This window comes from Venturia canescens, chromosome 7 (assembly GCF_019457755.1).
Source record: "Venturia canescens isolate UGA chromosome 7, ASM1945775v1, whole genome shotgun sequence".
In the NCBI taxonomy this organism is placed as follows: domain Eukaryota; kingdom Metazoa; phylum Arthropoda; class Insecta; order Hymenoptera; family Ichneumonidae; genus Venturia; species Venturia canescens.
This window is the reverse complement of record NC_057427.1, coordinates 14698314-14723938: the sequence shown is the minus strand read 5'-3', so window position 1 is coordinate 14723938 and position 25625 is coordinate 14698314. Positions and strand designations below refer to the sequence as shown.

Genomic DNA, 25625 nt, shown 5'->3' with positions numbered 1-25625 from the left:
GACTTCTGTACCGAAACTCCTTAAAGACAATTTTTTCTTTTCAACAGAATTATAATTTATATTAATACACATAATATTAATAATCAATTATAATTATTATAATATAATAAATATCAATTAATTAATAAAATTATAATGAATAAATCATTCATAATTATAATTGATTATTAATACACATATGTATTATATAATATTACTGATATTTTAATTTTTTTTTTTTTCATTATTTTATTTTATTTTTTTACATAAATCAATGTATACTTGGATTAATTTATAATAATACACATTTTGTGTGTAATAATAATATAATAATTTAGAGAATTTACACAGAATTATAGAGAATAAAAAGCATTTCTTTATCTTTTTTTTTTTTTTTTCTCTCAAAAGCTCACTATTTTTGCTCGCTCCGTCTGATTTGCTACTGCGGGCAAAGTGTGGCCTCTTTAACCCAAGAGCCGGAGCTTTTCTCGTTTCGAAAATATAAAACGTGACTTCCCCACTCGCCTGTCTCCCCTACCGCGTCACAAATTCCATGTTTATAGCGCGTCGCGCGAAATTAAAATTCGAATGTAGTGCAACAAGAGCATTTCCAAATCGAATTATATATAGATCTTCCATGAAGTTTTATTTCAACGTATATTTATATACTTGTGCGGCATATGCGCTCGCTCAACATGTGGAACATCACTGTCCTGCTTCTTCGTTTGGCAGAAGCAAGTGGCACACGACGACATCTGATTTGTGCTCTCATCAAGGTCTCACTTCTCGTGGCATACATATTCCTCAAAAGTACACGAAAAAAATGAAGATCCGAATAATTAAAGTGAATAATCGTCCCAATAGAATTTTCAAGTCTGAACGAACATTTGGAAAATAACTTTCGGAATCGAATGACGCGCAAGAAGTTCGCTTTCCATCTCAAGATCGTTTTTATCGAACGTTACAAAACATTGTTTTCATCCAGCAATATTCAAGATTCTGTATAATCATTTTTGTTTGAGCTTCAATAACTTTGTACTGCACTCAAACGTGTCGGAGCTAAAACGTTGGAAAAAACTTTGCATTGGGCATACGACGACGACAATGATTTTGACAGTCTCGCTGCCGTTTAGCCTTGAATTTTCAATTTTCTCGAAATTTTTTATCGCCAACGGAGCTGCACTATCGGCACGTTCTGAAAATAGCGTATTACACTTGAAAACTGTTTTAAATTAATCCTGAGATCGTAATGAACCAGCAGAATTTTTATTTCTATTTTGTCAGACCGAAAGGTGCCTTAAAAACTATTTTTTATTTTTGATTTTGAATTTTCGCGCTGGAACGCCAGCCGCCATGCTGTTTCGGTTTGCGACCTCACTCCCGTAGCAAACAATACGACTGCGAAAGGCCAAGTAACAAGATTGTGAAAATAATGAGTGTACATTGTGTCTTGTGCATAAATGCAAAACACCACGAAAACACTGTGGGATTCATCGTCACCATCGACCTATTTATCATTGGTAGATTTGTACTTTTTGCTTTCACAAAACCCTCCTCCGTGATGCGATTTTAATAAAATAAATGATAAAAGTCCACAAACGTGATAATAACTCGGAAAATTTGAAAATAACACAGAGCGCACGATAAAAATCTCGAGCGTTTACTATCGAAGCGACGTCGCGCGTTGGAATCCAACGTGGCGGATGGCGCTTTGAACATTTGAAAAACAGATGAAAAAAGACAATGTTTAAAATTGAGTTACAAAATTTACATCGCATTTTTATGAATAAATATTGACGTTTCTCTTAAAACGCTTATAACTCGAAAACGATTTGGGATACAGGGCTGCCGTTTTGCTAATCTATACAAGCTCTTCACTCTCTGATAATTTTGTTAGAATTTATAAAAAAATACGAATCTTACGACGTTTTGAAATTTTCATAAAAAGGGTGTCGACGCTCCAACTTGCGAAAATTTTAAGATTTATTACTAATTATTTTTTAATAAATAGATTATCATAATAGGAAGGTGGGTATTGAATTTGGGGAATATCGGTTAAGCGGTTTAAATTTTATGATTTTTTGAATTTTACGAAAATATGAGTTTAACCGCTTTAATTTTTGGAAATTTCGTAAGACTTCCTCTGTACTTTCCAGCAAAGTTGTCGGAATTATTTAATTTCAATGTAAATAGATGAATATTGAAAATTGCAAACTGTCTTTTCCGACAGCTCGTCATTCAGTTTTTTTTATGGATTTAAACAAAGAGATAAATTTATGCTCGTAAAAGAAGGTAGAGAAAATACATTAATTCCTTGTTACACAAAAAAAATGCTGAAAATTAAAATTTGCAAATTGCTTCCTCAAGATGGTCAAGATGGAGGGTGCTCAAAGCTTCCTCTATGAGGAAGCCGAAATGAAGAATACAGCACCTCATAGAGTAAGCTTTAAGGAGTTTCGGTACAGGCGATACAATGTTGCCATGCTAACCCATGCTAAAAAAATTAAAAAATTCAAAAAGTTCAGAATTTTATAAAATTTGGTGAACATATTCTTTAGTGCCAAATTTGACTATACAAATTTTTTAAGATTTTTCTTCTACACAGTTATCGAGTAATTGATCACTAAAGTTCACGTGTATAAGCATAGCGTTTCCATATATATAGGTATACATTCCGGGCATAAGAAATCTGCTTTAATGCGTAATTACTCGATAACTAAGTAGAAAAAAATTTTGAAAAAATTTGTGTTTTCGCACTTGATGTTGAAGAACATTATCACCAAATTTCATCAATTTCTTAACATTTAGACTTTTGTACCGAAACTCCTTAAGCATCGTGCATCTTGTTTATATTTTTTCTCTCATGGCGTTAAATATCCCATCTCGTCGATCGCTCGCGAAAATGCCGTGCAGAATTTTCGTATCGAAACGAGGACGCTGAAGTTTGCAACGAAATGGAGGAAAAAAATATTTTTCATTCACTAATTTTTTATTTCACGAAGTATCGGTGCAGGTTAAAAAACTACGAATTGCAAATTCGACAGGAAAGGAAATTGGAGAATTACTGGAATTATTGGAGGCGTTTTTTACATAATTTTGTTGGACTCCAACGTTGCAAACTTCAGCATCGTTCGAAACGCGAAATTCAATGAAATTTTGCGAAAGAAAAATCAATCGATTTATCGTTGCTGGATATTTCGGCGTTTTGAGAGGGGACGCCATAAGCTCGAGTGGGAATAACGGTTTGACTCCCTTCCGTTTTGGTCAAATTGCACGGAGCATATACTTGAGGGATTCGTATATACGGAGCGTTCGATCGGTGGACTCGAGTCTGACGGCTACGGGGGTAGATTTAACAGCGCGCATTACTCGATCAGGCGGTTCTCTCCCGAGGGTGAAGATTCTCCCTTCGCGTCCCGTCAACAGACGATATTAGAAGAGGGTTGAAATTGTCCGCACTCACTTCGTTCCCATCCCTTTGTCGCTGGCAATGATATCGAGGAGCGAGACATCCGGGTTGTCTCGGCTCCTCCAAGCCCCAAGGAAATTAAGCACGCGGAGACATTGAACTTTGCGATTTATCACGGAGCGTTTGAATCTTCAGGATTCGAGTTGGGCCCCCCCTCGGACGGGCTCGAGACTCTGATTATTGCGAGCGAAAAATGTTTGCCTTCATTTCTCAACGAAATTCGCCCCCAACGCTTCTCCCAATAGTTCGTCGTCGAAGAATAAAATCGAACAAAAGATCGCGGTCAAAACGGCTTTCCGTTCGTCGCTTTACTACTACGCGTCGAAGCAGCGCACAAACACTTTTTCCCGAGCCCAAAACACGCGTTATTTACTTCTGGGAAAAAAAAACGAAAATAAAAGTTAAAAACAAGGCAAAGGTCGCGACAACGGTTTACGTTTGCGAGAGCTTTCTACAGCGGCCAGAAAACATTTCGCTGGAATGACTGCGGTGAATTTCGCGACGATTCCTCGTGACATGACGGGAAAGCGAGTACTAAAGTGACGAGAAAATCGATGTGGCGGACGATGCGGAGAAAAGAACGATCTTTTATTCTCCTTCCGGGACGTTTGATGCTTTACGGAAATGAGGCGCTTCGTCGTTTTTGTATGCCGCGAATACGACGAAACGCTGGAGAAGACGATTCGGGAAGTACAAGTAGCACTTTTGTCAATTCTTCGATATTCGTGTTGGGCGGAAATAACGTTGAAATATTTGCTTCGTCATTTTTTGGGGAAACGTCCAAAAAATCGTACGAAAATAATTCGTGGAATCTCGATAAGCCGATCAATTCCGCGTTTCCGCGTGCTCGTTTTATTTTTCTTATTTTCCGTAACCCTCGGAAAATCATTCTGGGTTAAATCTACTGACAATCCGCGCTTCGAATTACTGCGTGAATGACGAGAACAGAGAACAACTCTGTGTTATTATATGGAACGTTTTATCAGATTGAAGCTGGCCGCGAGTACGATTGGGCGGTGATAAATAAAATTTTTCACGAATCGTAAAGCACGAGCGTACCACTTACGCGGTGTTAATTTCAACGACTGAAAAAGAGTTTTGAAAAATTCCAAGATACGCTGCGATTAATTACTCTTCGATGGAAAATTAAATTCGTCGACAACCCGAAGCATTCATTGCGACAGTTATACGGAAAATACGATCACACTCGAGTGTAACACGAGCATAAAAAAACACTATAGCTTTGGTACGATTTCCTTGAGACATCCAAACGCACGAAGAATTGGGCTACAACCTTCAGTTCGAGAAATTTTTTTTTTTCTCTAACCTAGATGTTTTTTCGACTTTTATTTCCAACAGCTTTTTATTCTCATTGTCAAAGTAACAGTTTCCCAACATACATCAACGTGTTTGTATTGAGGCGTAGAAATTTGAATGTAACGATAAAAACTCACCCTCGAAAAACCGGTATGACGTTCGAAGGGATCTCTTGGAATTCGATTGGATGATGGTTCGAAAAAAGACTTGTTATCCTCAAATTGTTGTTTCAATTCTTGCATCAACTCGTCACCCGATTTACCCCGCAACTTATCGCCGAATCTCGGCTTTTCGCGAAAGTAAAATGACATTATATTTTATGTTTTTCCGAGTCGCACGCTCGCTACGTCGTCGCACCTCGCGGAAGCGACTCGGATTACTGTTAAAGCACCTTTGTAATCAACTATATAGTTTTGTAAATATATCTTTCAAATATCTATTCAGGAATATTTCACCGAGTCTCGTATATTTATGTTCTGAAATTTATGGCTGTTATAAGGGTATGCAAAATAAATTGTTGTTGAATTTGCACGTAAAGTTTGAGAATAAAAAAATGTTTTATGATTTTCTGACGATTTTGTCGATGGTTTCGGAGAAAAAGTTTTTATTAATAGTTTGATACACATCCGACGTTACAGTGAGGAATACAAGTTCGAGATCATAAGTAATTGCATAAACATTGTCACGTTCCGAAAGGTGATGCGATACTGAAACCGAAATCTGAAATTACTCGGACTGTGTAAGAAGCGCGTGAGAATCGCGCCGGCACGATTCATGGCGCTCTGGCGGAGATCGCTCGCACCAACACGTGGTATGCGCGCGCACTAACGAAGAAGAAAATTTTGAAATTTCATTATGGAATTTTCAAATCTAGAACTTCCAGTTATATGCGCACTGGGTTTAACATTATGAAGGCCGATATTATACTTGTATGATTTCCTGGACGATACTTTCGTTATTAAAAATTAGGTAAGAGATTCCCTTAATTCTTTTTTGTGGCATCATCTTCTTGAAAAATTCACGATTTCTTTGTGTCGAGCGATTTTCAAAATGCGCGTTGCGCGTCATCTGTCGCAACCGTTCAATATTTTATTGTTTTAGAGTCCGCCACAGTGAACATTTTGCTTTCGCGCGCAAATATAGAGTTTCATCGAGTGTGGGGGTTTCTTGGAAATTTGATAAAGCGCTTTGTTTTGGTGCTGCGCTCAGCATTCGAAAGCATCATCTTATTCTCGAGTGTAAGAGAATTGTATAAACGTGAAAGTATTGCCGACCACGTTGGGATACGAAAAATGTTTTCAACATTGGTGAGTATATACGTTTGGTTTTTATAATGTTCAGTTTAAACAGCCATGGTGTTCAAAAATGGAAAAATTAACGGTTAAAATCAGGAATGTTTCCACAAGTGTAAATATCGAATTCCACAACTATATAAAATTGAAGGCCTCAAATAAATGTGAAGAAATGGACGTTTTCTTTTATTCATGCAGGGCTATGCAAGGGTGGTGTCAGCTACACAATTCGAGTGCATTGTTTGTAGACTGACCAAGAACACGGTGGCGGAATTACATCGACATCAAACTTTTCTTCACACAACTGAAGAACTATCGCTTGCTGTGATAGGTCTTCGAAATAGTCTTATAAACAACGCAGTAAATAGCCAGAATGCAACTTCTTGTTCCTGGCTCTACAAGCCTCTCAAACACTCAGAATTTTATTCCTTGTCTGCGATACTTTTGGATGACGAGCACAACTTTGCAAGATTTGAACGCTCTGTTCCTCTTGACTGTGTTGTTAAAAGAAAATGTGCAAACACAGAGGAACTCTGTGTACCAAAAGCTAGACTTTTGAAAACTCTCGAGGACAAAAGAATTCGAAGACGAGAACAGAATCGTCGAGCCAAGATTTTTCGAACCTTAAACAATGGCGTTTTGGATCTTAGCTTGCCGAAAAGCAGTCGAAAAGGCAAATCCAAGCTGAAGAATACCGTTGCAAATACTTTCTATCAAGGAAATATACAGAGTGCTGCAATCTTAGATAGCCGCAAAGAGAAAAAATTGTCAAAGGAGACAAGCGGAAACAAAAAACGGATGGACAACCCTGCACCGCTTAAGCAGGAACCAATTTCAATGGACGAAGAATATCGTGAAGAAAAAAAAACAGCTATGCCACAAACTACACATTTGTTGGATGAAGTCTTGAAGCTGGCAGTCAAGTCTTTCAAAAACGAGGAAAGTTTGGAGAATAGTATATATGATGACGATGCAGAAGAAACAAGTGAATGCAGTAATTTGGTTGTGGATGAGTTTTCTCATCTTGGGTCTTCATCAATTCCATTGCGTGTAAGTGATTTTTCATCCAAACCCGAAGCTTATTACAAAAACAGAACTGAAAAGAATAAAGGACTAACTGAAAATAAACGAAAAAGTTGTAAGAAGGATCGACTTTCAGGTAGAGTTGGAAAAAGATCTTCAAAGAAATCAAAAAAAGGTGCTTTGAAAAACAGAAACAAAAAATCTTCTCAAAGTACGAAACACCGAAAGATAGAAGCTGATGAAAATTTCGACGATCACACTTGCTTCAATATTTCTGAGATTCCTGGAGAAACTAGTGACACGACCGAGATCATTTACAAACAAGATGAAATACCGAATGTCCATGAAGAATACTCCAGCGATGACATTCATCCCAATCCACTTAATCATCATGATGATTCGCAATTGGATGGTTTCCAGGGAGTCACACAATTTCCTGCGTATCCAGAAGACATAGATGAGCATTCGATTCTCGTCTTTGATCCGGAATCACGCGGCCTCGTTTGGACGTCATTTGAACTTGTTGACGATCCGAGGTCGTCAAATGGAGAGAAAAATTCTGAGGACATGGAAAGCGATATTCAGCCGAAAAAAATCGAAACGATTTTACATCATGGAAACAACAACTTTTTTTTTGATTATTGCACTTTACAGAATTTTCAGCAACGACAAAATCTATCATTTCAGCATGGACTTGATAAGAATATAACAATGATGGAAGAAGAAGAAACTTCAACGAATACCCTCGCTTTTCTACGTCCAAAAAGACGCAGAACGTGTCCTGATCGTTACATACCTCATTGAAATATTACTTGCGTCGTCTTGAAACTTTTTGACTTTTTTTTTTGTAAGTTCGTGCATAAAAAATGTACATTAGTCATGTATTAACGTGGTCAGTTCTTTTGTTTTGAATATGTTTTTTTTACTTTGTGATATAAAAAAGTAACTAATAGAACTTTACCCCAGGGACGTGTAAAGAACAAGATGATTAGAAATAAAAATCTCTCGTCATTTTGGATAAAAAAGAATGTTGAGTATGACTATTCAAAATATCTCAATAAAACTTTATAGAAAATATATTTAATAAGAAATCAATGAAAATAAAGATATGCTTCTATCTAAATAACGACAGATGAAAACCTCCAATGCAACTATTATTATTATTATTATTATTATTAGTATTAGTATTATGACATTGTAAAACTTAATAACAATCCATTGAATTAACGTTCGTAGATTCGTGCGCAGTAATAATATCTTCAAGAATAGATTCAAAGCTGCAGGTATAAGTTTTGAGCCAACGTTTCCTCTCCTCGATGTAGGCTTCAATGTCGTTTGTGAGAATCGAACGTAAAAACTCGTCCTTAGTAATTCTGGATATACATTTGAGTGTTTCTTTGTGCATGTCGGCATCATCCCCTTCCATTTTCATGGAGTTTTTGTACAACGATACCAAGAGACTGGCATCATTAGCATCGACGATCTCGTCGATGACACTCGATGAATCTTCTCGTATCTTGCTACTTTCAGCTTCGGAAAAATTCGCGCTTTCTTTCACATACACAGAGTCCAACGTAGCGCTGTCCTTGGCTGCTGGATAAGGGGCTTGAGGTTCGTTTATTTTGTATTTCAGTAAAAATTTCTTTAGCCTCAAAATGATTGCAGCTGAAGCTTTTGAAACTTCAAAATCACTCTCGTCCTCAAGCGTCGCTAGTAAAACACCGAGACAACTCTGTTTTGCCAATTCTTCGAGAGCTTTGTTCAGACGACGCTTTATCTCTGATTCATCTAGAGCCACGATTTTTCTATGTTCTTTCGAAAACGTCATATTTGGAAACGATCCATCTAGCATTCCCTGATCGGTCAAGTGCGATATTATGACGTGACGCCAATATTCAAGAGCATTCACTTTAACTTCCCAGTGAAGATCGAGAACCGCCGCTTCAGCCATCACCTCGGTCATTGCTTTGATTGTGACTTTTCTGCACGATAAACAAATGGACAAGTTTTCTTTCTGTATCGAGAATTCTGATTTGCATGGTTAAATTTTATTTATACTTTCTTGATAAAAATCAAAAGTGCAATTTAATTTTAAAAAATAATATTTTTTCATATTTTCTTCCTAAAAGTTGAGGGAAGTTTCTACGCCAAAACTCGCAGTAGAAATGCTTTAATTCACAAAAGATTATTTCTTTGAGATTTTAACTTACGGCCATTTCCGATTTAAGTACAATTCTTTGATTAGCGTCACTGCCTCTTTTCGAACGATGCCTTCGCTCTCTTCTTTGAGCAAATTTATGGCTATTTCCTGAAAAAAGCTCTACGAGTTAATATCTGAACAAGCAAATAAGGACTTTATACTGCCGAAATTGTTATTTTGACTCACTGGTAAATTGAGCTGTGATAATTTTTCGTCCCAAAGTTTGTTTATACGGACGGTGGTTGATATAAACGTCAGAGCGGACGCTCTAACGTAACTCTCGCCATCGGTCACTGCGATGTCTGTAGCGAGCTGGAGAAACTGGTTGACCAACAGAAAGTTTTGAAACGCCGGAAATTCTGAAAAAAATTTTTTGAGAAATATATCAATTAAGCGAGAATTCCAAAATTTTATGAACCATTGTAAAGTACTCGTTTTGCAAGGATTTATCATTTTATAAATTCAACATGTTAATAATTTTTTATTAACTTCCCCCATACTCTGTGAGGATTAGAAATAAACTCACTATCCTCTGATATCACAGCAATTGTGTTCAGAGTTTCAAAAACGCTGTCACGAACTTCCCAATTGGGATCGTGGAGTCTTTTGTACAACGTCGGTCCCACCGAATTCGTGTGACAGTCAGAATCGATGAGTAAAGCCAAATTCGGTGGCATGAAATCTTGAATCGCAAGTTTACAGAGCTTCAGTGCTTGAACGCAAATCTGGAATCACCGACAACTGTTAACGCCCCATTAATATCCGAAGTACCAAAATATCTGCCTTTATATAGAGGAATCTCACTTTTGGTTGTAGACCAGGATGCTGTAATATTTGTTCGGCGAGAAACAATACGCACGTTGTTTCGACGCACTCTTTCCACTTAAATTTGAATTTTTCAGCTAGCAGTGCAATGCTGTTGAGAAGAGCGGACAATAAAACTGGAACTTCAACGATAGGATCACCGTCGAGAATAGATTTTCTCATTGGCCTGATTTGTTGGTCTTGAGAAATCGGCTGTTCAGGCTCGTTCGAGAAGCAGCAATTTCGAGGAATGTAATTTTTCAAGACGTGACACATCATTTGAAATGCTATAACTGCTAGATCCTGGAAAATAAAGACGAAGAATTTAACAACGAAAATCAAGCAACAATATGGAACCATAAAAACTTTTTTTAATACAGCATGAATTTACTGATATTATAGAATTGGAAAATATTTGTGAAAAATTCAATTATTGCAAAAATCTATGACTAAAACTAATGATTTATAAAGTCAAATGATTCTTCAAGTATGTACCCTGTCCATAACGTCTTGGAGTTCCATCACAGTGTCTATCGTTGCCTTACATATTTGTTCGAGTGGAAGATTGTCGTTCCCTCCAATGATAGTTCTGATGTTGTAGACCATTCTCTGTACCGGATGGCAGGTGACGTCATAAAGTTTGTCAATGAACATCTCGAAGAAGTCATGGTCCTTGGTATAGTGCGATTTGATGCACGCTCCCAATGGGGTTATCTGACAGTGAGGAAGTGAGTGAAAAACAAAAATAAAGAACAATTCAAGATGAGTTTACCGACTCGTCTGGTTGCTGAATTGAATAAACCTTACCAGCAGAGCAATTACTTGATGTTCAAACTTGTGTTCCAGAGGCAGTATGAATTCGTGAACACCCTGTAGCTTGGTCCAATAGATAAGCGACATTTTAAGAGTTTTGCCCCACTCGATGAGATAATTTTTTGACAAGAGTAACATTTGAGCGAATCGCAAACCCTGCTGAAATTTCTCAAATATTTCGAGATCCATGAGCCCCGGATTGGCGATAATTCCTTGTTTGAGTATTCTAATGTTCAACAAAATCCACAATTTATGAATGTGTTGGAAGAATTGTGTGCTTATACAAGCCTGAAAAAGTGCTCTGGTGCGTGATTCGAGATTTATAAGATTCTCAAACATATCAGGTATCATATTGTCCAGCGACGAGAATATCGTGTCCTCTAGTATGCTTGTTATTAATCTCAACGAATTGCACAAATCTTTATTTTGATGTAAGTATAAGTCCTCCAAAGAAGGCTGTGTCTGACCATTCATGGTCGTTTCCATTAACGGCTTTGCCAGGTTAAGTATCATCTCTGCACAAAATTTTTCATTCTGAGATTCATGGAGTATCAAAGAGCTGATGAAATGCTGACTTTCACGCGTCACGTACAACGTATGATTGTGTAGAGCAAATTTTACTATGTCTCGCCAAACCCCTGGAATATTTTTGAAATTCTATTAATACTAATAACGATAACTAAATAAATTTATAATATAAATTGATTAATTATAACTGAAGTCAGGTTATCAAACCAATCATAAAATAACAGAACTGTGCTTCAAAAAGTTGATGATTCGTTATAATTATAATGATAACAATTGTTATCGTGATGACTATAGGTTATTATTATTGCCTAAAAGGTCAGAAGGCTTAAAACATAATAGCGGTGTTGATAATTTTCGTTAGATTCTCACCGGTCTCTTTAATCCAGGCCCTTCCTGTTTGATGATTAACAAATTCAGTCACCATTATTGTATAAGCCATTTTAAGAGATGCTCCTAAATCATCTCTGTGCAGATCCAAGGCGCTGCATATCTTGTTGAGGATATTATGACGGAGATTTTGAAAACGTTTCTCATCCCGGCCAATAACGCCAATCAGTTTCACAGCAAAAATTGCTATGGATTGGCATGGCTTGTTCTCCACAGACCAGACAGCGGATGCCTTTTCCAACCATTTCGTATAGACAGCAATGTGTTTGGAATTCAATGGAGTAGCTAAAAATACAGACGTCGAAATGTCAAAATCCATAAGAATCATCAGGGTCTATAAAAAAATATCGTTCGATTCTATAACAGAAATCTATTTGTTATCATAATAATAGAACAATATAAGAATCAAACTTGAAAATTCATTAGAAATATTTGAACAAATGCGTTTTCGGATGTTGGAATGACCTTTAACACACGCTGACCCTTTTTACCCCTGACAGTTGAAACGTCACTTCGCAATAGCGGTTACGAACGAATTAACATATCGTGATCAATCGGGCAGCGGAATCGACTAATTCAAATTCCATTAATTAGTATTCAGCATAGTAGTTGTATGAATAAATTTCATTCGCGACCGGCATTCAGTAGTAAACAAAAATTGATGCAGAACTGTTTAAGGTTAGGATCATTCTTTGTGTTAAATGGAAGGCGTTAATGCAGCACTACTCCAAAAGCCGTATATTAGTATTAAAAACGTTGAAGGTTTGAAGATGAGACTCTTACGTTCATCAATTTTTTCGGAAATTTGGGTCAACAGTAGATCGAGGTACGTAGGTGAAGCGACATTGTAATTCGACGAGAGAAATAGTCGCAGAACCTCGTCGAGCTTTTCGTCGATGCCCGCCGTAGTCATCATTCACTCACGGATGATGATGCTCCGAATTAACTCACATATATTGCGCAATAAAAATGATTGCAAGTTATCACGAGAGTAATTTCTTAATCAATAGTTCCAAACTAATAACACCTTTTAACAATTAAAGTTGTCGAGTATACTGGAAGAAAATATTTATCATTCACCATGGGATTGAACTGAAAATGTTCCGGTGCGCACTTGTCTTTACACTTATAGCACTTATAGCTTATGATATATGTATGTACCTTGATATAACTCTAATGTATGTATAATTATATAGCACGACCGACGGACTGTATACTACGAGTATACTATCAATTATTTTTAGATATATCTGACAAGATGTACATACTTTATCTAGGCTCCATATAAAATATTATCTTCGAATTTTCAGACAGGGAATTATATCAGTACACGCTCCGTTATTGTTAAAAACTAAGCCATAGCCAGCTATTGATCCATGATTGAAGCGTTTAAAGAACAAATATAATAAGAAATAGCAGTTTATAATTTTGAGATATATTTATGTTTCATAATTTCGGTGACATAAGAAAGGTAACAAAAATGTGTGGTTACCGATTGTAGATAACATTTATGATTCCATTATAGTTCCTGCCAATTTCACAATCAGGCCTTGTCGCTCTGTCGCTTTCTCAGAGTGAATTAATTTTTTATTCACTCTACTCCGTTTGTTCCGTGATCCGTTCTACTGGCTGAGACTGCTGAGAGCGCATTTGTGCATATTTTTTGTTAAAATATCATTCTATACATTAGTAATCGGAGAAATTGCATCGTCGACGTTTGAAGCTTTCTAATTTACTATCCATAAATAAAAATGGCCACTTTGGAGGACAAATCCATATGGGAAGATCGTGAGGTATTTACTCGGTTTATTCTTTTATACGATGCGACGAAAACGTACACATCGGAGGTTATGAACCTCGAATGACAAGCAGTTCTTGCTTCGCTTGCGGAACACTTTTTTGACAGTACTTTCAAACATTCATTTGCATTTGTCAAATCTAATTTTCAACATTGAAATTTTTGTTATGATAATCTGCATATTATTATCTTATATGAATCATTATATTTTGTATTTTTTTCCATTCAAATTTATAATTGTTTTTTTGTTGTTGTATTAACTATAAACAAACTGATGGTAGAAAAATTATGGCCAATTCAAACCAAAACTATATCCCAATCGATAGGTCATTTTTTGTCATTTTGTGCTTCAATTATTTTCCTTTAATTTATCCAAAGTTTCATTGACAAGTATTTTGATTCTAGAGACAAAATGTTGCATATTTAGCACCTTTTAACTGTATTGTACGTCATTGCGTGTTCAAAAAAATTTATATAGAATAAGCTGAAGAAGCTCGCGAGTTTTCTCTGGATTTGCACCAGTAGTATTATATTTTTGTTGAGATGATAAAAACATTTATTGATTTTATTATCATTCATCAATTCCAAGAGTAGGAGGAAGAAGAGCTGTAATTTAGGTAACCTTGCTTTCATTACAACACAAACTGTTGCAGTAGGCCACAGCTCCGTTGTTGACTCAAGATTTTTTTCTAACAAAAATACTCAAAAGCATGACAATTTTTTACGTCATACAACCATCAGTATCGCTTGTTTATAAAACTTAAGCTCTGATTTTTGCCAAGTATTTGATATGTACAAAAATGATCCTATCGGTATGGTCCTTTAGTCAATGAATGAAGCAAATTTTATAATATTGAGAGTAAAATTAATTTGAATAAGCTCAATTCACACAGTAAGATTTCAAAGATTGAATAGGTTATATCATTACATATGTCATTCCGAACATTAGAGGTCTAATTATGTGCTCAAAATTTGCAGGAAACCCTCAGTGAAGATGTATTACGAATGTCAACGGATGAGATAGTTTCACGAACGCGTCTTCTGGACAATGAGATTAAAATAATGAAGAGTGAAGTGATGAGAATATCCCATGAACTGCAGGCTCAGAATGACAAGATAAAGGAAAATACAGAGAAGATAAAGGTCAACAAGACTTTGCCTTATCTCGTGTCAAATGTGATAGAACTTTTGGACGTAGATCCACAGGATACAGGTGAGGAGGATGGAGCGGTTGTCGATTTGGATGCTCAGAGGAAAGGTAAATGCGCGGTAATCAAGACGTCGACTCGGCAGACATACTTTTTGCCAGTGATTGGTCTGGTAGATGCAGAATCATTGAAGCCAGGTGATTTGGTTGGCGTGAACAAGGACAGTTATCTCGTATTGGAAACTCTACCGGCTGAATACGATGCAAGAGTAAAAGCTATGGAAGTCGATGAACGACCGACCGAACAATATTCCGATATTGGTGGATTGGATAAGCAGATACAGGAATTGATAGAAGCTGTGGTACTACCAATGACACACAAAGAAAAGTTCGAGAACTTGGGAATTCAGCCTCCCAAAGGTGTTCTTCTTTACGGGCCACCGGGTACTGGCAAAACACTTCTCGCTCGTGCCTGTGCTGCACAAACTAAATCCACTTTCCTCAAATTAGCCGGACCTCAATTAGTACAGATGTTCATCGGTGATGGTGCTAAACTAGTTCGGGACGCTTTCTCACTCGCCAAAGAGAAAGCACCCGCGATCATTTTCATTGATGAACTCGATGCGATTGGTACAAAACGATTCGATTCCGAAAAAGCCGGTGATCGTGAGGTACAAAGAACCATGTTGGAACTACTCAATCAACTCGATGGTTTCAGCTCCAATGCTGACATTAAAGTTATCGCTGCCACTAATCGTGTTGATATTCTTGATCCCGCTCTTCTACGATCCGGACGTCTCGATCGTAAAATCGAGTTCCCGCATCCTAATGAGGAAGCACGTGCCAGAATCATGCAGATTCATTCACGAAAAATGAACATGTTTCCCGATGTTAATTTCGAAGAATTGTCGAGATCCACAGACGACTTTAACGGCGCACAGTGCAAGGCTGTTTGCGTTGAGGCCGTAAGTACAATATATAAGTTTAGCTTTTCATATAGTTGACTGTTTTACTCGCTTAAAATAATGAGATCGAACTGCCTCGTTGAATTAAATAAAATCACATAAAAGTTTTCCATCATGAATGCTTCTGATGTGATTGAACTGGATGGAAATCATATTTTACTCCTCAGATGTGTTTGGCATGGATGAAAATTCGACAATGTTTTTGTGCCCTTGTGCATGTAATGGAATATGCGTTTTTGTATCGAAAACATTTTTTACAGGGTATGATTGCCCTGAGACGTAACGCGACGGCGGTCACTCACGAAGATCTAATGGAGGCAATAAACGAAGTTCAAGCAAAGAAGAAGGCAAACCTCAATTACTATGCTTGAATAAAAAATGACTCATTCATCCGACATCTAGTTATTTATTCGCACGTTTTCTTACATGTTATTCGGAACGATGGAATAATCGCTGTTTCAAAGATAATACGTATATCGTGCGTGAGACATCCGAAAAAAAGTAAACAGTATCAACTGGAATAATTAAAATAAAAAGATTTTTTTGTCAATTATACTGATTGTTCTTAATGACCATTGTATTAATAGAGTAAGGTTTAAATGATATTAATTCTTTCGATCGTACGTTGTGTCAAATACAAAGATATTTCGTTTATTCATCATCCCAACGGGACTCGAAGGAACAATATCTTCTTCATCAGCTTCTTTTTTCTTCACGATTCTCATCGTCTCCTGTGACTCCTCTTTTTAACCCTGGAAAAAACCACAGTATCACGTTAATAAATATGGATTTTTGTCGTAATTTTAAGCACACTAAGAATTTCAGAATTTTTCTTGTGTAATTTTCGATCGTTTACACCTTCACAGAATCAACACTTGAAATTTGTTCTTTCATTGTTTAACTGAAGTAAAGACTCAAAAACTTACTTCTTGGGCCCTTTCACAAAGCACCAATCAACTGATATTGCTTGACCAAGGATCTCTGTACCGTTGAGCGCTTCTTTAGCAGCTTGAGCCTCTTTGAATGTTTCGTACTCGACTAGAGCATATCCCTTCAAAAAACCTGTCCTTCTGTCCAGATTTAAGTGCAGATTTTTTATTTGCCCAAACTCTGAGAATTTGTCTTGGATATCATCTTCTTGCGCTTCCTCATGAACGGAATTTATAAATAATATCCATCCTTCGACGGCTGTTGGGATCAAATAAAATAACTCATGAAATTTGTTGTAGAATGTGACAGGAGTGAAAAGATACTCCTTCAAACAATGTGCTTGCCATCCTTGTCATTGACTCGGATGACAGTTGAGCCTGTGCTTTGTAATAGTAAATTTTTTGTTCCGAGTGGTTTAGTATCAATATATTACAATGATTTATACATAAAAAGTGTGAATGGCTGCAACAAATTAGACATCAATTTTCCGGTGCTTCATCATGAACAATACAAGTTTAAAAACTCACATCTTTTTGGTCCAGGCTCATCTTCGTCGTCGTCAACAACATTCATAGATTCATGGTGGCCAATATCCTCGCGAGTGGAAACCAGTTCTGTTCCATGACCTCTGCCTTTCCTTTTCTTTGCTTTTTCCTTCAATCGAGCGATACCCTCTAATGAAAAGAATAAAATCACTCAAACTGCTAGCATTTTCCTAATTGTAATTGTTTCTAGGGTAAAATTATTCGAAAGATTTTGCTATAAGAAATCGTTATTAAATATTTATGGGTTATATTAAACTGTATAGGGTATTCAAAATGTTTTCAAACAAGTCCGAAACTGTAAATATGTCTTTTGGAAGCGCCAAAATTTTGAGGTTATCTCGGTTCAACGATGAAATAACGAATCTCTATCGTTTTTGAAGGAAAGTAAATCAAACTCACGGTCTCCCTCGTCGTCGACCTCGAACTCTTCAGCATTATCAATGTCCAAAACGTCCGCCATTATTATTAATTCTCCTTTTTAATTCTTGTGAGTTGTTTTATACGTTTCTTGTTGCAAACAGTAACGTAAACGAAGTGAGGTTTTGGCCGCACGACTAGTGGAAGCGCTACTGTCCACGGGTATAGTTTCAAATACTGTCGCGTGGTGGCACACACAGCAGACCATATGCGGTTTGAATTTTTGAACGAAGTGTGCAACTGCAGGGATTCTTTGCAACTGTGAGACCTAAATCAATTTTCCTTCATTATGATCAGGAAAATTGTATTCGCACGAAAAGTTGGACAAAATCTTCATAAAATTTCATCAACCATTCAATGTCTTGTTCGATTCATCAAGGACTCCATTTTTTTTTACTGATGCAACGTCAACGTATACATGAACCCGTTGGTGTAAAATATACGATCGTTTTCGATACAAACTAACTTCAATTGTTTCAAGTCACGTTTTTAGAAGTTAACTTTCTAATTGAGTAGAAAAAAATTGAAAAATGTCAAATGCCCGCGTAAGCCACGAACACATAATATATTGACGGATGCTATTTTCTGCGTATTTTGTGATCAAGAAATATTCGTTTACATCATAATTACGGAAATATATAACATGGCAAATTTCACGGAGCGTCATCAAATAATGACATTACTCGGTTGGTTTCTTTCATCCATCAAAATGGTAGTAAAGAAAACTTTGTGCCTATTTCCCATTGCGTGTTTTCAGGCGATAGATCGCTACAATCATAAAATAACCTAAAGTATGTCCACGGTACCGGAAAACGATGAGAAGAAAGGGGTTATAGAGGGAAGTTCAACGAGAAATGCTTCAACCATCGAGACTCCCGAAGATGACGGTAAAGCGAACCGGAAGCCCACGGTGTTGGAATCTCACGGTTATGCACTCGGAAGAACCATCGGAGCTGGCTCGTACGCAACCGTCAAAGTAAGTATTTGATAATCGGTATTATCAAATCAAAATGTCCATTTTTTTCGGCGCGCGAACCCGGCAGTACTAAATTAATTGAGGCATAATGAAATTATTCTCATTAAGGGGTCTAACTCTAATTAGACGGGCAAAAAAAAACTATTTTCACGAATTTTTTTAACCGGTACAAATTATAAATATGGATATAAAAAAAGTATTAGGCCTAAAAAATACATTCTTAAAATACACAAAATTTTTTTTTTTATATTTCACTCAGTTTTCGTACAGAAAACAGGTCCAAAAAAAAGATGGGTGTGCGCTGTTGATAAAATCTCTGAAATGGATGATCGGAGAAAAAATAGTTCCACTAAAAATTTCAAAATTCGTATGATATGCGCATAGCTAAAGTGACAAAGAACACGTGGTAAAATTTTGGTAAGGATCGGTTGAATAGTTTCGACGATTTGATCAAAGAGCCGTCGAAAAACGTAATTTTGAGAAAAACGCGTCAAAAGGCTTGAATCTTTATAAAATTTTAATATGATACTTTTAAATGGGTATACTTTTGAAAAATGCAATAAAAAAATATCGATTTTTTGTAAATTATAATTAGGGTAGACCCCTTAAATTAATGAGAAGAATAAAATAATTTTCATAAGTTAACCGCTTGTTTCTTTATAAATTCATGATGAAAATAACGATAAAATATAATTTTTCATCAATGTGAAACGAAAATGTGATAAATCATTGTAAAAAAAAGGATCGATTTGAAAATGAAAAAATAGGTCGCAAAATCCAATCGTCACGAGTGTCAGGTGGCCGTGAAAATAGTATCCAAGTTTCAAGCGCCGGAGGATTATCTGAGAAAATTTTTACCCCGTGAAATTGAAGTCGTGAAAGGTCTAAAGCATCCTCACTTGATACGTTTTTTGCAAGCGATCGAAACGACTCATCGGTCAGTTGATTTATTTGTTTAAAAGCGACGATACCTTTTCAACATTTCCAAAAATCTTTATGCGAAAATATTTCTAATGAAAAACGTAATAAAACTGTTTGTCAATGCAGCGTTTACATCATCATGGAATTCGCTGTTAATGGAAGTTTGCTCGATATTATTTGTCGCGACACTTTTATCGATGAATCGAGAAGTCGACGTTGGTTCCGACAACTCACCGACGCGGTTGATTATTGTCACGAGCGTGGCGTTGTTCACAGGTAAACAAAATTGTAGCCACAACCACGAGCATATTGGAATAACTTTTCGAATTTTTTCTTTTTTTTTTTTTTTTAATCAAATGAAATAAAATTCGGAATGACATCAAATCAGGGATATCAAATGTGAAAACCTCTTGATGGACCAAGAATACAACATAAAATTGTCCGATTTTGGATTCGCAAGAGGACAAATGAAACCAAAAAATGGGGTTGTTATTTTGAGCGAAACCTTTTGCGGGAGTTACGCTTACGCCTCGCCCGAAATTCTACGGGGTATTCCATACCAGCCACAATTGTCAGACGCTTGGTCTTTGGGGGTCGTTCTTTACGCCATGGTTTACGGCTGTTTACCCTTCGACGATACCAACTTTGCACACCTACTAAAGGTATCCAGGTATATGCGAAATTGACAATAATTTTCTATCGATTTCCGTGCCTCGGGGATTTAACTAAAAAAAGCCCCGTTCGGAGGACTCGCTGGGGAAAAGACAGTTGGTCTCAAAAAACAATGAATTTTAGCTTCGCGAGAACGAGGAATCGCGAGATCATTGATTTATTTTTGAATTGAAGAATGAACATTGGCTAAAAAATCGATTTTAATAATCTTTAGCAAGTTCAAAGTAAGGTGACATTCCCGAAAGCCCCTAAAATATCGAGCGAATGTCGTTCCCTAATAATGCGGATATTGATGCCCCAAAAGACTCGCATTAAAATCGCGGACATACGTTCAGATCCATGGCTAGCTGTGCCCGTCTCCGAGGCTGAAACTTCAACTACCGAAAAATCTTTGGTTAGTTCATCGAGCGAAATTGTCAATCATTTGAAAAATTCAATGTAATAGAAAAGAATGAGAGCCCTGATTCTGCAAACTCTCTCGAGCGTATCTTTACCCGAGAAATTAATTTGTTGACCGTCCTTCAGGAAAACGTGGATGCCGGAACGATGATTGCAAAAGAATTGAGAGTCTTCAATCCCCAGATTATAGTTGCGAGTCCACCTTTGTTGCCCGAAACAGAAAAAATGTCGGCCAAGAAACCCCGGAATATTGATCCCTCGAGTTTATACGAGCCAGAGTCAAGTCCCGAAGAATCGACTGAGATTTCCCCGTTAAACGTCACCGTAGACGACAGTTCGCCGAGCACGACTCGATTAAATCGTTCGATTGATAACTAGAGTTAATAAAAAGAAAATCTTTCTTTAATTTATTCGATCGAATATGACACGAAATGAGGCACGAGGCTTTTTTCTCATCTGTTTTTATTATTCAATCGGTTAAATGCATTTTTTAAAAAAACTCTGGAAGAAACGCGTTCGCGTTGACGCGAGACAAGATTCGACGATTGATTGTTCTCTCGATCATAGAATCGATCTGTTCTTCGCTATTAAGAGTATTATTATTGTGCCGATCACGAAAAGTCCAGGGCCAGTGACGGAGTGGAGATTGACGGAGTTTCCTTCGAGCATAAAAATAACAGAGTCAAGAAATTTGAATATTTTTGTGTTATTTTCCATTCGATAACTAATTGACAAGATTTTACCATTTTTATCTTCCGAAGTTTCCCATCCCAAGCTTCTTTCAATCCCCTTTTTCCATTGCGAATATAGAATATCTCGTTCTGTTGATGAAAAAAATAAAATTACTTTTCTGCCATTCGAGATTCGTCTTATAGTATTCGTCTGTACCGTTTTCCGTAATGGAGGGAACAAAAGTGTCACTCGGCACTGGGACGTCCAGTCTCAGGTCCCATTTTCTAATGCCTTCGGCACTTCCCGCCGCTATAGCAACTCCAAGGGCAGTCGTTTCACACATAAGTGGCCTGACTTCCTTGTTAAATTGTTAACGCGTGAAAAATTAAAACGGATTTTATAATTATTTACGTTTTCGTCATTGCAATTCAGTTATGATTTTCTTCGTAGTTTTCATTCTCAAGATTCCACGTTATTTACAATTTCATGTCCTCAGAAACTCGAATTCTAACTATGTAAATTTTTCATACAATAAAATAAAATGGTTCGTAGAACGTGCCCGTCTTACCCACTGGAATCCCGCAAATGTCAGCTTGCATCTGCATTAATAAACTGTTATTCGTCATTCCACCGTCGACTAACAGTTTCGACAGAATTAAACCGGTGTCTTCCGTCATGGCCTCGAGAATATCACGGGTTTGAAAGCATATCGCTTGCAGTGCTGCTTTCACTATGTGTTCGCTCGTTGTGTCTTCCGTTAATCCACAAATAACGCTGAAATGAAAGATGAATATGAGAATACAACTATTACGATGATTTCGAGTTCTTCTAGTTCGAATCACTCCAGAATATAAAATAAAATATATTAAAAAAAAAAAAAAAAAAAAAAAAAACAATTTTTTTGTGATTCGTTTACGAAGTACTTTTTTTTTTATAGTTTGATTGCAATCTGTTATGAAATAATATTCAACAATTATTCTGGCGTGTATAATGGCAGGGGCAAATTTATTTCATATTAGAAATCGATTTTGTAGGTCCCGTGGTTTATGTCTCTTCAGTCTTCTACGAGCTACTCGAAACATAAAACTTTTGGCAATCCTCAACATTCATTTTATGTCCAAGTTCATTGAATTTGAAATATACAAGCTCGGTCAACATTCTTAGTCCGGTAATTTATAGCTCTTGGCAAAACGTCGTTCGTAGTAAACTTGTCAAAAGGTCGAGAATTGTACATTTTTGTAGAATTGTGAACTGGATTTATTTCGCCTTGAAATTCGTTTGTTTCTCACGAAACGAAAATACACATTTATTGCGCAATCGAGTGACTGACCTTCTCGCATCTTTTCGCCAATATGGTGCATACAAACCGGCAAAAGCCGGCACAAAAGTCACGCGATTGTCGGATGGAATTTTCTCAACGATGCTCTCGCACTCTTTCACATCCGAAAGCATACCGAGATTTTCTTTGAGCCATTGCATAACCGCTCCGGCTATCGCTACGGAGCCTTCCAGAGCGTATATCGGTGGATTGTTTGCTCCCAATTGATAAGCTACCGTTGTTAACAAACCGTGTGACGAGTCGACGATCTAAATTTCAATACAAAAAGCCCAACTCATTGTTCATTGAATATTGCACTTTGCAAATATCCACCCTATTCACGTTTTTTATTGTTATTTTTTGCGAAAATAAAACGTACCGCTGTCCCCGTATTGTATAGTAAAAAACATCCGGTTCCATAGGTGCTTTTTGCTTGACCTTTTTGTAAACACATTTGACCGACAAGAGCAGCCTGCTGATCACCCAAACACTGAAACGATAAAAATCACTTTGAAATTTGATTAATCGCTGAATTTTCGTTGATTGCATGAAAGGAATGTACAAAAGAAGAGGCAGAGGAAGCTTGACATTTTTCTATTTGCTGTAGAAAATGACGTAACGCGTGAGTTTGAGAGGAATGAAACAGAGGTGTGAAGAACAGTTCCATGTGCCTCTGAATGATGAAATATTGGATCAGTAGTGAAATAGTAAACAGGACAAAAGTTTTACTCCTGAGATAGGGACCCCTCGAAGCATCCCATCATGTATGTGTCCATAAATTTCGGAGGAGCTTCGTATACGAGGCAGAATATCAATTGGTATGTCGAAAAATTTCAACAATGTCGGATCCCACTTGAGAGTAGTTATATTCATAAGCATTGTACGCGAAGCATTTGTCACGTCTGTGCAGTGAGCACCGCCATTGATTCCTCCGGTAAGATTCTGTAAACAAAAATGTTTAACTTCACTGTATATCTTTCATCATGAAATTCTAATAATTTTATGTCATAGCACGTGTCAATTTACTTTTCAAACCGATGAGGATACTAACCCAGATGAGCCAGGAGTCTATAGTCCCGAACATGCATCTCTTATTAGCTATGGCATTTTGAACTTTCGGCTCGTTGTTTAATAACCACTTGAGCTTCAGTGCACTGAAGTAAGGACTTATTGGTAATCCACAGAGCGGTTTGAGGTAGTTTTTATTTTGATTACGAACTTTTTTGAGTATATCATCTACAATAGAGGTTGTTCGCATATCCATCCATACTGTCGATAAATCAGAAGTATTAAATTTAAAAATGATAAATCGATATTGAATCGTGATAAATTTTATTATTGTTTTTTTAACTTTGAGATATTTTCTTGGAAATATTCATTTCCAAAATATTGCATATGCATTATTCATGAATATTATTGTATCATAAGTATTCCGAAATTGCAAATGATTATAAAGTCAAAAATTTCAACCTTTTTTCAAGCGTGATAATACTGAAAATATTTTTTATTTCAATTTATGCAGATGTTACTTAAGATGGAAAATTTTCATGCCACATAATGATGTAGCAAGTTGCAACACGAGTCTTTCAGATAGGAATGAATTTTATTGATTTGTACTACCAATGGCGTTATATAATGGTTCTCCAGTAACAGAGTCCCAGACAACAGTGGTTTCTCTCTGGTTGGTGACTCCGATAGAAACAATATCCGAATGGTCGATGGTCAATTGTTGCAAATTGTAAACCGTTTGACTGAGACATTCTTTGACGGCATTTAAAATTTCTATCGGATCCTGTTCCACCCATCCTTCTTTGGGATAAGATTGAGATATCGGCACTTGATGGTAGGTCAATACTTCTGCCGTATTCGCAGCAAAAACCTGTCAATCAATTTTTTTTATGACCGTTATGAAGTATTTTTCACTGTAAATAATAAATAATAAGTATTTTTCTGTTTGAGCTTTATCATTATGCCTGAATGGAACTAATTTTTTTTTCAATTTCGACTGAGTCTTTTTTGCATTACTTTAGTGTTTACGTACAAGAAATCTAGCGCTACTCGTCCCTTCGTCAATAGCACCGACGAGAGGACCGTATCTGTTCATTGATTCATTCTCTTTCATTTGACAGATCATCGAAGGCAATAATGATGGAACAAAAAGCCGAATTTTGTATATCTCAACTCGAAGACTTAACGAATACAAAATACTTTCGTCTTTGGTATTAAATTTCGATAATATAACAGAATTTTTTTTTTCTTTTCAACCGTCATTCAACGTTAATTTTTTCGTTTTTCGAACTAGAGAAATGAAACGAAACATAATTTTCGCTAACCGTCGCGACGCTCGAGCTCACTCTGCGCCGCTTGGACGCTCAGCGCACTGATTTTTTCGTCTGCTACATTTTCTCTCGATATATTATAAAAAAAAAGCATTGGCTGTTTTGCACTGATATGTTACTCACGTGCCTGTGTGCGTTGGTTCGATCCGGGAAAACTGGAGAAATAATTCTATATACCGGTTGTGGAATATACTGACAGTTGGTAAGGAAAAATTACAATCATTCAGTTGCTTATACTTATCAACTTGAGATAATAAAGGTCACCGAAGAAAATTTTCCCGAGTTAAATCGAGCAAAAACAACAGGCTGGGTAGGTGGCGCTAACGTTCGATCTATTTTCACTAAAAATAACCTTAAATTGAATAAAATATGAAGTCTAGATAGAATCGGGCATCGTCTTATCGTGCACTTCTTTTTATAAAAATAAACTGTCATTATTACGTGTTCTTTTACTACTATTCTATGTCGATATGCAGGTATGAAGTCATATAAATATCCGATTGAATTATTCTGAGATCAAAAATAAAGCGCAATCGCGGTGCTATTTTCATTTGGAATGAAGATAAAAATTTCATTGAAACACAATTTATTTACTCGTTGATCATTTTTGATGGTATAAAGGAAAAAAGCGATCGTTTTGATCGCGGCTGTCGTGTAATACCTCACAATCTCGTATATTTGAGGAAGATCGAGTACCCAGAGACAGAATTGCAA

The 25625-nt window shown here is 36.7% G+C and overlaps 7 protein-coding genes and 1 long non-coding RNA gene across 12 annotated transcripts in view; 3 read left to right on the top strand and 5 right to left on the bottom strand.

Annotated features, from left to right (window-relative positions):
- The window catches only part of stv (starvin), a 32197-nt gene extending 26737 nt beyond the window's left edge, over positions 1-5460 (bottom strand). The window contains exon 1 of the mRNA XM_043424640.1: positions 4903-5460. Within this exon, the coding sequence (XP_043280575.1) occupies positions 4903-5076 (174 nt within the window). The 5' untranslated portion in view covers positions 5077-5460. The remainder of the gene's footprint in view (positions 1-4902) is intronic.
- A 480-nt stretch (positions 5461-5940) lies between these two features.
- On the top strand, positions 5941-8159 carry LOC122413949 (uncharacterized). Of its 2 annotated transcripts, XM_043424648.1 has the most exons (3): positions 5941-6072; positions 6256-7107; positions 7217-8159. In XM_043424648.1, the coding sequence occupies exons 1-3, from the start codon at positions 6058-6060 to the stop codon at positions 7262-7264; spliced, it is 915 nt and encodes a 304-aa protein (XP_043280583.1). In that variant the 5' UTR covers positions 5941-6057; the 3' UTR covers positions 7265-8159. The 2 variants fall into 2 exon arrangements, with proteins under 2 accessions (XP_043280583.1, XP_043280582.1); XM_043424647.1 differs by having other exon boundaries at positions 6256-8159.
- A 67-nt stretch (positions 8160-8226) lies between these two features.
- On the bottom strand, positions 8227-13202 carry LOC122413944 (uncharacterized). 3 transcript variants are annotated; one of them, XM_043424639.1, is made up of 10 exons: positions 13081-13202; positions 12596-12867; positions 11795-12097; positions 10892-11535; positions 10580-10798; positions 10085-10387; positions 9807-10005; positions 9467-9639; positions 9291-9388; positions 8227-9062 (listed from the first exon to the last, which is right to left on the bottom strand). In XM_043424639.1, the coding sequence occupies exons 2-10, from the start codon at positions 12726-12728 to the stop codon at positions 8285-8287; spliced, it is 2850 nt and encodes a 949-aa protein (XP_043280574.1). In that variant the 5' UTR covers positions 12729-12867; positions 13081-13202; the 3' UTR covers positions 8227-8284. The 3 variants fall into 3 exon arrangements, with proteins under 3 accessions (XP_043280574.1, XP_043280573.1, XP_043280572.1); XM_043424638.1 differs by lacking the exon at positions 13081-13202 and adding an exon at positions 12974-13077; XM_043424637.1 differs by lacking the exon at positions 13081-13202 and having other exon boundaries at positions 12596-12962.
- A 212-nt stretch (positions 13203-13414) lies between these two features.
- On the top strand, positions 13415-16275 carry Rpt5 (26S proteasome regulatory subunit Rpt5). Its single transcript, XM_043424649.1, has 3 exons — positions 13415-13605; positions 14589-15722; positions 15983-16275. Exons 1-3 carry the CDS (start codon positions 13564-13566, stop codon positions 16091-16093), a joined length of 1287 nt encoding a protein of 428 aa, XP_043280584.1. The 5' UTR covers positions 13415-13563; the 3' UTR covers positions 16094-16275.
- tsu (40S ribosomal protein S12 homolog tsunagi) lies at positions 16109-17757 on the bottom strand. Its single transcript, XM_043424653.1, has 4 exons — positions 17597-17757; positions 17180-17326; positions 16649-16910; positions 16109-16474 (listed from the first exon to the last, which is right to left on the bottom strand). The coding sequence occupies exons 1-4, from the start codon at positions 17655-17657 to the stop codon at positions 16444-16446; spliced, it is 501 nt and encodes a 166-aa protein (XP_043280588.1). The 5' UTR covers positions 17658-17757; the 3' UTR covers positions 16109-16443.
- Positions 17758-18025: 268 nt separating this feature from the next.
- On the top strand, positions 18026-21106 carry LOC122413951 (testis-specific serine/threonine-protein kinase 4-like). The gene is made up of 7 exons (XM_043424650.1): positions 18026-18300; positions 18372-18590; positions 19358-19527; positions 19638-19787; positions 19900-20173; positions 20398-20577; positions 20709-21106. The coding sequence occupies exons 2-7, from the start codon at positions 18408-18410 to the stop codon at positions 20958-20960; spliced, it is 1209 nt and encodes a 402-aa protein (XP_043280585.1). The 5' UTR covers positions 18026-18300; positions 18372-18407; the 3' UTR covers positions 20961-21106.
- Positions 19522-20850, bottom strand: LOC122413955 (uncharacterized). Its single transcript, XR_006261671.1, has 2 exons — positions 20678-20850; positions 19522-20560 (listed from the first exon to the last, which is right to left on the bottom strand). It is a non-coding gene; the product is annotated as an uncharacterized lncRNA (long non-coding RNA).
- Positions 20967-24956, bottom strand: LOC122413948 (glycerol kinase-like). 2 transcript variants are annotated; one of them, XM_043424646.1, is made up of 10 exons: positions 24614-24955; positions 24193-24451; positions 23624-23841; positions 23302-23514; positions 22952-23062; positions 22585-22841; positions 21823-22028; positions 21471-21608; positions 21326-21403; positions 20967-21241 (listed from the first exon to the last, which is right to left on the bottom strand). In XM_043424646.1, exons 1-10 carry the CDS (start codon positions 24704-24706, stop codon positions 21144-21146), a joined length of 1671 nt encoding a protein of 556 aa, XP_043280581.1. In that variant the 5' UTR covers positions 24707-24955; the 3' UTR covers positions 20967-21143. The 2 variants fall into 2 exon arrangements, 1 of the variants encoding a protein (XP_043280581.1); XR_006261670.1 differs by lacking the exon at positions 20967-21241 and having other exon boundaries at positions 21471-21612; positions 24614-24956.
- Between the last annotated feature and the right edge of the window lie 669 nt (positions 24957-25625).